Here is a 13,236-nt window from a genome sequence, read left to right as displayed (position 1 = left end):
AAGCTCTCTCACTGAACCTGCAGACTGCTATTCATGGATAGTCAGGGAGCCCCTGGGCCTCCTGCCCTAAGGTTAGAGATGTAAACTACCACACCTGGCTTTTATATAAGTACTGGTGATGGAAACTTAGGTGCTCATGCTTGTGCAACAAGGACTTTCCCCAGTGAGCCATCTTCCTAGCTCTCAGTTTTCTCCCACCGGAGGGAGCTAAGGAGATAGCTTGATGGGTGAGAGATCTAGTCTTGCAGAGGACACAGATTTGATTCCATGTGTGGCTGACAATGTCTGTAAGTCCACTTCCAGGGGACTCAACAGCCTCTACTGACCTCCAAGGGCACCAGGGAGTACATGGTGCACAAACATACAGGAGAGTGTGGAATATATGATATATAATGTAGTAAAAGAAGTACAAATGATCTTCTACCAACTCCTTTACTGTGCTATCCTGGGCCCTCTCCCTTTCTTTCTGACTCTGTACAGTTCGGCACCTTCAACCACATGCACAGCTCAGGCTCTCAGTCTGCTCCCTTAGCTTCTGGAGCCCCGTCCCGCTAGGTAGACCAGACTTAACTGAACACAGGAGCCTTGGCATGGAAGTCAGTGATGAGGCAGCATTCTGGCCCCTGGGCCAGGTGGGCTGAAAGCCCCATGTCCACCTTTGCTGTCTGGTCTCGTGTCGGCAGGTTCACAGTCCTGTGGGTCACGTCTGCCCTGCCTGTCACTTCCCTTTCACACACAGTGCAATATCGCCTTCACACACTGCTGCAGTGTTCCATGTTGTCTTCCCAGCGCCATGACACACTGTACCTTATCTTTTTCAGCCATGGTTCAAAGTCCCCCAGTTCTTTCCTCACCCCTGAGCTCTCTGACATTCAACCTCATTTAAATAAGGTTATAAGGCTGAGTTTTTGTTTTCTTTGCAGGGGTGGGGTGGGGGGTGGGGGTGGCGGGCTCATGACAGTGTTTGATACATAACCTTGGCTGTTCTGGTATCCACTATGTAGATCAGGCTAGCCTCAAACTCAAGAGAGATCAGCCTGCTTCTGCCTTCAGAGCAGTGGAATTAAAGGTGTGCACCACCACCCTGTCAGAGCTGCTTCTTAAAAAAAAAAAAAAAGACTTAACAAATTTAAATATTTATTTATTTATTTGTGAGTGGGGGGGGGATGGTATAAGAAGAGGGGGTTGGTTCCTCTTGAACTAGAGATACAGGTGGTTGTGAGCCACCTAACATGGGCAGAAACTCAAACTTGGCCTGCTGCAAGGGCAGCAGCCAATGCTCCTTAACTGCTGAGCCATCCCCCCAGGCCCCCTTTGGAGTTCTCGTCTTTAATCTTTCAAGTGCACTATTACATTTTGTCCATGGTTTCTCCTGTCCCATTTCTCGCCATCAAAGCTTGTAGAACAGAACAGGCGGTACACTCTTCGGCCTCTGAACCACCACAGATGTAACACTAGCCTCTATCTCTTTTCTCCTCTCCTCCCACACCTCATCCCCACCTTTTCTATTTTTGTTGTTTGTTTTGGAGATAGGGTCTCTTGTAGCCCAGGCTGGCCTCAAAGTCTCCATTGAGCTGATGACTGGCACTCCTGGTCCTTCTGACTCCACATCCTAGTATTGGGATTACTGCATGCACCATCATGCTTGGCTGCCGTTCGCACTTGTAGCACACTCCTGCCACTTGCTGCCATTCTCACAGCTGGCAGCACATTCAGCTGTGTTCTACACTAAGGTCAAGACATCTGTGTATCTATTCCTGACCACCCTCAAGGTCAATGGACATTCACTGACCCACTGAGTGGCTGAATGTATGTCTACAGAGGACAAAAGCAGAGGCCAAAGGGGAGGAGAATTTCACTGAAGGTGGTGTGTGTGTGTGTGTGTGTGTGTGTGTGTGTGTGTAAGAGAGAGAGAGAGAGAGAGAGAGAGAGAGAGAGTAAAGCAAGCTCAAAAGCTATTGCAAGGGACTCAAATTGAGGCCTAAGCTCAGCAACTAGCTCCCTCCATAGTCCTGGTAAGTTGCCTTATTACTCCAGCCTTAGTTTCCCTGCCTGTAAAATGAAAAGATGCCTCAGTTGAACCCTACAGCTCCATTACTCTAGTCTTCCAAAACAGCTTCCGATTACAGGCAGGAGACTCACCATATTTCAAGTTTAGTTAGGAAGCTAAGGGAAGGGCAGTATACAACTGGTAAAGGCTGAAACAGCTTCTAATGTAATACTACAGAGGTCTCAGAAAGTTCCTACAGGGGCACCTAATGGATACTGCATGTTCTTCCATGGAAGAGAGGCTCCCCTGCCCCTGGCAAGCCCCTTGGGAAACCTGCCTAGGGGACTGGTAATAGCGGAAGCTTCATCAGGGGATGGGGAACTGGGAATTATGGCTGTGGATGTTCATGATGTATGTGCTGAGCAAGGACACACTTTGGTGAGCTGGGGTTAGAAAGAAGAGAGTGGCTTTGGGTCTGTCAAAAAGGAAGATTTGCACTCCAGACAGCAACTAGAAGACACAAAAAGAGAGCTCAGACTCGGCCTGTGACAAGGTACGTCAGAAGAGGCAACTGTAAGGAGTTTCTATTAATTAATACTTCTATTGTTGCAAAGTCCTGAAAAAAAGCCTAAAGCATTTTTAGATTGTATTAATAGGAGTCAAATATAGAACAGGGAGCAGAGACTCAGCAGTCAGACACATCTAGAATGATGTATTAGAACTTAGTGAACATCAGCTAACCAAGGACACCCGCAAAGATTCAGTCTGTCTCCTCAAAAGCAAGGCCAGAACATGCTGAAGACAAATGGAGGGTGGCCACAAGGAGATGCTGCTGCATGGCAGCTGTGGCTCTGGATAGGGTTAGCTCACGAGGCAGCAAATCTGTCACTTGGCTCCCTGTTTTCCAGACACTACCACACTCCACCATATCCCATAATTCTTAGCACACCCAAAGCCTCTTTGAATGTCACGTCCCTCAGTAGGACTTTCTGACCCTGGGAGACGTTGAATCATGGTATTAAATGAGCCAGCATTCACCACTGGCTCAAGGAATACTTCTCCAACATACTTTCACTCCACAAGGACATGGGACTGTGTTTCCCGTGTCTATCACTGAAACTGACATACAGCTAGCCATGACTGGCCGATGACCACTGTGTTTAGGAGTACACCAACCATTGGCACCTTTTAACTTTCCAATGAGATGATCTTTGTATCATTCAAGATCTGCGTTAGTCTTTCTGATATTCAGAACACCTATGTCAGACGTAGAATTGACCAGACCTGTCTTTTTCACTGACCATGGGCTCTGCTTAGAAAACGATTACACGTGGCATAAGCTTCACATACCGAAGGGAGTTGTTTTACCTCTATATCCTGGTGTAACCATTAAAATGTCCCTCTAGAAAGATGGGAGCAGCCATACATCCCTGGACTCTCTGCTAAGAACAGGTAGAAATCCTGGACATTATGTATATGCATGAATTCTAAAACCTCTGAAGGGTAGAGAGACTAAGGCAGGTGAGCTAAGGCCCTTGGGAAGGAATGGTGTGCAGTGAGTTCTGCGATTCTTCTGCCACGACCCAGGAGAATGTCTCTAGGTGTCTAGAGAATGCCAGAAGGTACAGACAAAAGCCCTGGGGAAGGCCTCTTCTCACTCATAAGGACACAGTGAAAAGGCAGCTAACAAACAAAAGCTTCAGGTAATAACCACTCAACCGAACACCTCTGGGGGAGGGCGGGCAGGGGCGGGGATCTGCTGCCTTAGGCAAGACTGGAAACTTCAGAAGTGGAAATAAAGTTTAGTGACTGAGGTCAACAGCTGAATGGAGGAGACAGAAGAAAAACCAGTGAATGAGGGACCAGCTGTGGTACTCAAGGGAACAAGCCCTAGGGAATCTGGAATATTAAAAACACAGGGTTGCACCTTTAAAGGCAGGGACACATAACCTGTTATCCACTCAGAAGGCTGGGAGTGGACTTGTTAACAGCCTGGTGACCTCTGTCTTATCAGTGGAGCCAAGACCCCACAGGACTTCCCCCAGACCCTTACTGCGAGCTTGTTCTCAGTCAATCTATAGACTTCACTGCTCTGGCCAGTGTCACATGTACTTTACAAAGGATTCTGATGTAGTTGCATCCAGTCTGCATTCAGCTCCCTCTGTGCTTTACTATGTACAAAGGATTGAGTTAATTATTACCAGGACAGTGTTTTACTGATAGTACTGTGCTTAAATAAAGCCAAAATAAACTCCTCGGGCCAGACTCCTCAAGTTTGAACACTGGCTATTAAGTCATGCTGAACTGAGCTGCCTCTCTCCTCCTACAGGCTGTTGCTCTGCAGCCTGCACTGCAGAGACCCTCACAGCCACCAGGCAGCACTTACTGCCAAGCTTGCTGACCTTTGTCCAACTCCCAAAAGCCACATGGTGGAAGGAGAACCAACTGCCAAAAGCTGACTCCCCACACACACATACACGCACGCACACGCACACACCATGGAATACACATGCCCGCTCATATACACATAAATAAATAATGTAATTTTTAAAAATTAGTGTAACAGCAAAAGATCACCCAATCTGAGTGGGGTGTGTGTGTGTGTGTGTGTGTGTGTGTGTGTGTGTATACCTGGGGTGGGGGAGACGTGAGGGAGGACTGGGACACAGGACTATGGATGAATGGACCTAGTGGACTAAAAGATCAATCACAACAACAGTGGTGCTGAGAAATGCAATGAGGAACAGGAAGCTTGGTGGCTGCCATTCCAGCAAGGTGGAAGTCTGAGGCAGAGGACTGAGAATCTGGGTATGAGGCCAGCCTGGGCGACACAGCAGTCCTGCCTCTGAAGAGAGAATGGCCGAAATGTCTGAAAGTGCTGAGGACCATACCTGACAGATTCACAGAGCTGTGAAAGCACCGATAGCAAACACTGCCATAGCTTACAGACTCAAGGAGTGGTGAAACCACCGATAGCAAACACCGGCCCCCGCCTCCATCATCACGCCAGTATTAAGGGACACCTGAGGCGATGCTGAGGAGAGAATCCACAGCACTCAAGGCACAGAAGAGTCTGCAGTTGGTAACCCAGGCTCTATCTCATGAACCCAGAACAAAGAGTCAAATAAAGCCAGAGCTAATACAAAGAAGGAAATTACTAACACAGTAAGGACAAACGGGAAGTTGCCAAGCCATCAGACAGTCACCAACAGGAGTGCATGCTCATCTGGGGACTGCCTCACCAATGAGCCACACCTAGCAGGGCTGCTTTGGCTTATTCCTGGGAGGCTGCATGGCTGGGAAGTGACAGGAAAGGTCACACTAGACCTTGCTGTGAAAGAGTGACCTTGCTGTGAGAGCTACTACACCTGTGCGTGCAGGGCTGTGATCGGATCGCTGACTCCTCGCACTCTGGGCTGAGATATGAGGTAAAAGGCCTGCGTCCTTTTACGGTGGAAATGGCCAATACATTCAAATGTTTCAAACATTAGCCATGAAGTTTCCACCCCTATTCCAGGAAAGTGTAAGTGACCAGGGACTATCCACTACCTTGAGGCTCAGGCAAGCCGCTGGCATGAGCTTTACAGATGATCTGGCTACTGGTCATTTGAATTAACTCTCCACTGTCTCCAGGATCAATATTGGACTTAAGTTCTTTCTTCCCTTTTGTTTGTTGTTGTTGTTTGTTTGTGGTTTGTTTCTGTATAGCCCAGGCTGTCCTGGAACTTACGTTGTAGATCAGGCTAGCTTGTGTCACCATTGCCCAAGTTTTTTGGTTTGTTTTTTTAATGGATCTTTTCTTTTCTTTCTTTCTTTTCTTTTTGGTTTGTTTGTTTCTTGTGTTTTGTTTTGTTTTGTTTTGTTTTGAGATGGGGTTCCTCTGTAGCCCTGGCTGGCCAGGACTCACTCTGTACACCGGTCTGTTCTCAAACTCACAGAGCTCCATCTGGCTCTGGCTCTGGCTCTGGCTCTGGCTCTGGCTCTGCGTCCTGAGCACTGGGATAACAGTGCTCACCACTGCTCAGCTTTTATGCTTTTGTTTTCTGGTGGATTTAAGTTTCCTAAGAAGGCTTTCTTACCTCAAAGAAGAAGGGATGTCCAGCCATGTCAAAGATGTTAACTTTGATCTCTCTGTCTCTGACTTGGACCCTGAAATATTCAGATGGAAACAATCTCAAAGGTTGTGTTTCTCCACTGACATTTATGGATTTCAAAAGGAAACAGGAATGACATTTCCAGAGGTTTCTTCATCCTCTTCTTAACTCCAGATAATCTTTACAACAGAAGCCAGCAAGTTGGCCAACAAACCCACCTCCTTGTTTGGAACACATAAGGCCTGAGTAGGCACCCATCTTCCACCTCAGACACTTCAGTGTACAACCCTGAACCAATGAGTTCCTCCACTTACAAAAGGATCATCCCAGCTGAGCCTTCATCTGAGTTTCTAGCTGCTCCCCAATACCTGTTGTATGTAACTCTGACTTAATTGCAAATGGCCTTGAGGGAGAGCTAGAGTAGGCCACTGAGGGCTGGGGGTACCATCTATGCAGCTATGGGGAAGCTCTAATCCCAGCTGGGTAAAGCCTTTCTGGTACCAGCTTTTGTGAGAGGAGCACTCACATCACAGGTGACCCTCACCTATGCAAGCCAAGTAAACTGTCGGTTCCCTAGGTGGAGTCTTGCCTTGGTTAGCCATGGAGACCTTGAGAGGAGGGATAAACATTCTTTTATGTCTTCCTTGGAAAGGAATTTCAGAAGACTCATCATGGGATAAATCACATTTTTAAAAATTAGTAATAAACAGAATAGCCTAGTGAATAAGTTCCAATTCACTCTGTCTCGACAAACAAACAAACAAATAAGTCACAATTCTATGGCATTATATAGAATTTCCACTCGTTAGATACGGTGTGGTAAAGCTGCATTGATGAACTCCTTTGCTCTGAAGTAAAAATCAGGAAAAAAAAAAGTAGAAAGAATTGTGGATTTCAAATGAAGAGCTTTGGAACTTTCAGTCAAGAGCTGCAAACTTCACACTTAAGAGAACATTGTGCAAAAACATCTCCTGCTGCTTTCAATTGAAAACAGTGACAGAATTTATACAGAACTCTTAGGTTCTACTTTGCCACAGATTTGACCTACTTTAATGCAGTCTAGGACACATAAGCTCGACCCTGCCTTTTACACAACTGACATTCTGCTACAGATACACCTCATCAACTTTATCTACTTTCTTCAATATTGTCTTCATATTCTGATTTGAAATTTTCACCTCTAAGTATATCAATATATCCTGAGCAGTCACCAGGGAGAAGCACAGTATCTGGCCCTTGGAGAAAACATACAAAAATCCCTTTTTACAGGACTCACTTTGGATGCAGGACATAATGGAGCAGACAATCTCCTCCCTGCTGGCTGGCTTACACAGTACCAGAGATGGTATGCAGGCTGCTGAGGGAGAAAAGAGACCATCATCTCCCTCAGTGGTGGAACCTACATGCGGCAACGCCAACCTGCCCAGCAATGCCCACTGGTGTAACAGCGGCGTGGCCCAGCAATGCCCACTGGTGTAACAGCGGCAACGGCAGTCATGAGGTGTGGTGGTTTGAATACCTCCACAGACGATGTGTTTGAATGCTTGGCCCTAGGGAGTGGCCCTATTAGGAGGTGTGTGGCCCTGTTAGAGGAGGTGTGTCACTGTTGAGGTGGGCTTTGAGGTCTTAAATGCTCAAGCTGCACCCAGTGAGTAACACATCCAGTCTCCTCCTGGCTGCCTTCAGATCAAGAAGGAGAACTCTCAGCTCCTCCAGCACCATGTCTGCCTGCACACTGCCATGCTTCCCACCATGATGACAATGGACTGAACCTCTGACACTGTAAGCCAGCCCCAATGAAATGTTTACCCTTGTAAGACTTGCCATGGTCATGGTGTCTCTTGCCAGCAATAAAACTCTAACTAAGACGTGAAGGTAACTTTAGGATTACATATGAAGCCTGGGAAGATACATACAAGTGGGGGGCAGGGGAGTCTCTTGTTGTTTTGCTCAATAGTCATTCTGTCAAACTGCCTTCTCAATTTTTATGTTTAGACCCACAGACTTGTGTTGCTCTCAACTTTGGTCAGAGAAGCTTCTGCAATGACACACAAAACTGGCTAAAGTGTCAAGTATAGATAGCTATCAATGCTTAACTACAGATGCTCATCTCTATCAGCCTTGAAGACAATTCAGGGAACACCAAGCAAGAGGTGACAGAAAGAATGGGAGGGCTGGCTGGGGGAGAGAGCTGTGACCTGCTGACTGAGGTTATGGCAGGGCTGATGCACACACAACTCACAACACCTGGGGCTACCCGGACAAGACCAGATCAAGCCAGTCAAAATTCCAGCCTGGATAAAGGACTCTTGAGGCCCCACCCTTGGCCAAAGAGTGGCGGGCAGTTGATGGCTGCTGAGGGAAGGAGAGTAACTATCTTTTGGGGATGTGGCCACCAGTAGATTGATGGCCTCACAGCTATGCATAGATGGGGGTAATGGTGGGTGGATATAATCCAAATCCATTATATAAATGCATAAAACTTTCAAAGAATGAGAAAAAGTATTAGCAAAAAAGATCAAGGATATTAAACATAAACAAATAATTAGCAAGCACCACAGACACAGGAAACTCTAACGTGTGTCCTCACTGATAAAGAGGCGCTCAGAGCCTGAAGGCAGGAAGTCCGTGTTTAAGAAATGTGCCTTGCCCTGCTTCTACTCTTTGGTGGGGCTTTTCTTGCTGTTTTCTCTCTCTGGCCACTCCTGACTCATCTCTAAACAAAGTCCCACTGATCCCCAACTTCACTATTCTCAGATACACACGCTGGATTCCAACAAGCTAGCAACATCATAAGCCAACATAAGACAAATCAGCCTAAAGCACACTTGCTGGTCAGGCCTGCTTCCGCCTGTCCTAAGCTGATCCAGCTGTCATTCGGGCTTTGGGTTGGCCTGCTCAGGTCTGGCCTGGCAGGCACCGAACACACTGGCAGGCTGACAGGATGGCACCACAGACCTGAAAAAGTCCCTTAGTCCTGTCTTTTCCAATTTATCTTCAGAGCGTCTATCAGTGCAACCCATGCACACGCAGATGCAGGCTCTCTTAGGACACAGCCTGAGCATCTATGAAATACGCAGGCCAGAGGAACAATATACTTACTTTGTGACTCCATAGTCAATCCCGATGGTTGCCAGGTATTTAGACACAAATCTCTTCTCACAGTAGCGCTTTATAATACAGCTCTAGAAAGTCAAAAGTGCATGCGTTTAGTAACACACACTGGAAAACGTTGGAAACAAGCACACTTCTTCACTAGGGCTTCCTCAGTCACTCCAGTGAAAATGGAAAAGTTGTCAAATGCAACAACTGGCTGACGTGGCGGCAGTGGATGCCCAGAGAAACAGAAGCTTCGAGAGATCGAGGCCAGCCTCAACCACATGAGACTCTGACTCAAAACTAAAACAAAAGACACGAAGGAAACAAAAACTATAACGTACCTGAAACAAGTATAAAAAGTGAGGCATTTATTTCTTTGTTTTAAGAGGGTTCCTGGATGGCCTGGAACTAGCTATGTAGATCAGGTTGGCCTTAAACATGTTTCTGCCTCCCTAGTACTAGGATTAAAGGCACATGCCACCAACCAGGCCACAAGTCATGATTTTAAAGAAAAAAATTTAACTCTTACCTTCATACTAAATATGGATGTGTTTTCAGTTGTATTACCCATTGCTGTGATCTTGTCTTCTGCAGATCTTTCCCAGCCTCACACATTCAACACCATTAAAGTATCTACATCCAGCCTTGACTCTCTCCGAGACCCACGTCTCAGCATCTACTGATGGCCTTGCCTATGTCTAGCTGTTAATCGAACCATGATCCCTCCAGTGAAAAAGGATCAAAATATTAAAAGTCATATTTGATTCAGGGCCTAAGTCCTCAAGTCTACATGATAATTATCTTTACTGCCAATTTCTAAAAACAAAAACCCATATGAATAAAATATATTACGTCTCCATAATGGAATACATTTCTACGATACGAAGAACATACTGGCTGGGTGGTGATGGCGCACGCCTTTAATCCCAGCACTTGGGAGGCAGAGGCAGGCAGATTTCTAAATTCGAGGCCAGCCTGGTCTACAAAGTGAGTTCCAGGACAGCCAGGGCTACACAGAGAAACCCTGTCTTGGAAAAAAACAAACAAACAAACAAATAAACCCACGAAGAACATACTGATATATGCCACAGCACAGATGCACCTTATTCAAATTATACTAAGTAAAAGATCACGTAGATCAATAGATATGGCTCTATTCACATGAAATAGCCAAAATAAGCATGGCTTCATGGAAGCAGGAAGTGGGCTAACAGTTAGGGGAAGCAGGGAGAGCCTGGTGATTGCTGGGGTTTTTTCCCGTCCAGGAGATGATGAGAATATTCTACAATTGATCATGGTAATGGTTTCATAACTCTGCGAATGAAATGAAAATCAGTGAGCTATATTTTTGAAATAAGTGAATTCTATGTGAATTATAGCACATGGAGGCTTTTAAGTATTTTTATTTCATTTTAACTGTGTGTATGTGTGTAGATATTTGCATGTGAATGCAGGTGTCGGTATAATGCAGAAGAGGGTATCAAATCCCCTAGAGCGAGATACAGGCAGCTGTGGGCCACCCATTTGACTCACTTGTTGGGACTGAATGCAAGAGTAACAAGTTGAGCCCTCATTAAGCCTTATTTAATTCAAGAATTTTTATGGTTTTCAATCTTTGGGGACAAAAAAAGTTATTTCTAATATTTTCCCCTCCAATTTGATTGTGATTGTATGTGTGTGTGTGTGTGTGTGTGTGTGTGTGCGCGCGCGCGCACACACACACACGTGTGGCACTCTGTATCAGAGAACAACTTTTGGAAACTGGTTCTCTCCTTCTACCGTAGGTTCTTGAACTGAACTCAGGTCACTAGGCTTATACAGTAAGGGCTTTTACACCAGCTCACCCTCAACCCCAATGGCTTACTCCTTCCTCTATGGGGAACTTGAGATTTCTCCGTGCCCCTTGTCTATATTCTATTCAACTTCTTGTACTGACAGTTAATGCATCCCAAAGTTCCATGCCAATTTTCTTTTAAAAAAAAAAAAAAGATTTATTATTATATCTAAGTACACTGTAGCTGTCTTCAGATGCACCAGAAGAGGGTGTCAGATCCCATTACAGATGGTTGTGAGCCACCATGTGGTTGCTGGGATTTGAACTCACGACCTTCGGAAGAGCAGTAGATGCTCTTAACCACTGAACCATCTCTCCAGCCCCCATACCAATTTTCAAAGTCTCCTAGGATCTGAAATTACCTAACATGCTCACTCATCAGTGACCTTGTGTCTCTTTTTTCATACTATGTTAATTTTGATAGCATAATTTAAAAATAGTAGTAAATAAAACAATGGCTACAGTTTCATTTAATGTATTAAGCACATTTCTCAAAACTGTCCAACATTTATCTACATGGAAAGCCAAACTTTAGGTAGAAAAGGGAGTTTTAATTAAGGGCATGGGGTATCATTCCCCAGTGGTTATCCACGTTCCTTTTGGAGACAAGGTCTCCGTGGGACCTGAGGCTTGCTGATCAGGCTCTTTGGTCGGGGGTCCAGGGACCCAGCAGTCTGTGCTTGCCTACCACTGGGATTAGCAGCTTTCTGCAGGGCTCCTGGGAACAGAACTGCTATCCACACTCGCACTGCACCAACTCACAATATTCCCAACTCTCCTGCCTTTGTAAAACAGAGCTGGAAAATAGTCAATAGTCAATAAATGTTAATCTTCAGCGACCGTTTTGTTAACACATACATGAAGGTCCATATGTAGAACGGGAGCATGCTAAATAGTATAACAGCAATAAACACTTCCTGAGCATCTTCCAGTGCAGAGCACTGGCTTACATAGTATGCAAACACTCCCATTAGAGGTCTTCTGCGTTTGGTTTAGTGAAGACTCCACTTCGGATCCCTTCCCTGGCTGTCGACCTTGGGAAATTCTTAACCAACAGTTTCCGAACATTAAGGGAAGAAAATGAGTAACTGGCATCTAAATTCATTTAGGAAAGGCCTCCCTTCCCAGATGAGAGGAAGTTTAATAGCTAATAAGCAGCAAGTGATACATATGATACACTCAGAAAGATGGTATTTAAAAAAAAAAAAAAGACTCCTCCAAGAAAAATGGACGTGACAAAACAAAAAATTAAAAACACAAGATCCAGGGCTGTCAGTGCATGTCCCCTGAAACACACTGGGTTGTTGTGCTCTGGTGGTGGAAATATAGACTCCCGGCAGTTCAGGGCCACACTTTTCAGAATCTAACACCTCACTGGCATCTCTTTAAACTGCAAGGCTGGCAACGACTCTCCGCAACCCGCAGGACCTTGTCCTCTCTCCCGGGAAAACAGATTTGGTATGTAAACTGATCATTCGACATCGGAATCTAATTACTACCTTCAAATTACAATCAAAGATCAGAGGCCACCCAGACACCTTTTAGGGACAGTGACGTCAGTAAAGAGCCAGCAGCCCAAAGGTCAAAAAGGTCAAGATAGTTTTCCTCTGGAGGCCGCAAGCCCCAGTGAGCTCAGGATGCTAAGCAGAGAGGAGGCGGAGCTTCAAGCTGTTGAGTGGCGGCTCTCCTAGCCAATGGGAATGTCGCTCTCACGGCACGCGGAGGTCCTGCCCTCGCAGCACGCGGTACTCACTTTCCCCACTTCGGCGTTGCCCATGGAGATGACTTTGATGCGGAGGGACTTGGCGGGCTCCTTCCGCTTCGGCACGTTGGACTCCATCGCCCTCGCTCTGCCGGGGCCACGGGTTGTGGTGTCCTTACGCACCCAGCCAGCCCGTCCCTCAGGCCTCCTCGCCCAATGACGGAGCCGCTGCGCTCGTCACCACCCTGGCTCCGCGGCTCGCCATCCCCACCGCTGCCTGGCCACGGACGGACGAGAGCGGTTGGGAAGCGGCGAGCCGCGGAGGGCGAGCGGAGTCTCGCGATGACTGCGCGCCGTGACGTCATTGCGGGGCTGGGAGGACTGGGTCTTGGGGTCCTGTTGGGCCAGTGCTGCCCGGGTGCAGGTGATTGGAGTTTCTTTGCCTGGCACCAAGATTGGTCTGCACATAGTGGCAGAAATAGAGTGGCTGTCACGGGGAGTTTTTGACATTTAGTGT

The 13,236-nt window shown here is 46.5% G+C and overlaps 1 protein-coding gene across 1 annotated transcript in view; it reads right to left on the bottom strand.

Annotated features, from left to right (window-relative positions):
* The window catches only part of Dnajc27 (DnaJ heat shock protein family (Hsp40) member C27), a 31,983-nt gene extending 18,949 nt beyond the window's left edge, over positions 1–13,034 (bottom strand). The window contains exons 1-3 of the mRNA XM_021179513.3: positions 12,771–13,034; positions 9,187–9,269; positions 6,070–6,139 (exon numbers count right to left, since the gene is read on the bottom strand). Of these exons, the coding sequence (XP_021035172.1) occupies positions 6,070–6,139; positions 9,187–9,269; positions 12,771–12,857 (240 nt within the window). The 5' untranslated portion in view covers positions 12,858–13,034. The remainder of the gene's footprint in view (positions 1–6,069; positions 6,140–9,186; positions 9,270–12,770) is intronic.
* Between the last annotated feature and the right edge of the window lie 202 nt (positions 13,035–13,236).

Source organism: Mus caroli, unplaced genomic scaffold, assembly GCF_978045245.1.
Source record: "Mus caroli unplaced genomic scaffold, Mus_caroli_1 scaffold_14, whole genome shotgun sequence".
In the NCBI taxonomy this organism is placed as follows: Eukaryota; Metazoa; Chordata; class Mammalia; order Rodentia; family Muridae; genus Mus; species Mus caroli.
Note: the sequence above shows the minus strand (reverse complement) of the source record. Positions and strands in the feature narration are given on the sequence as shown.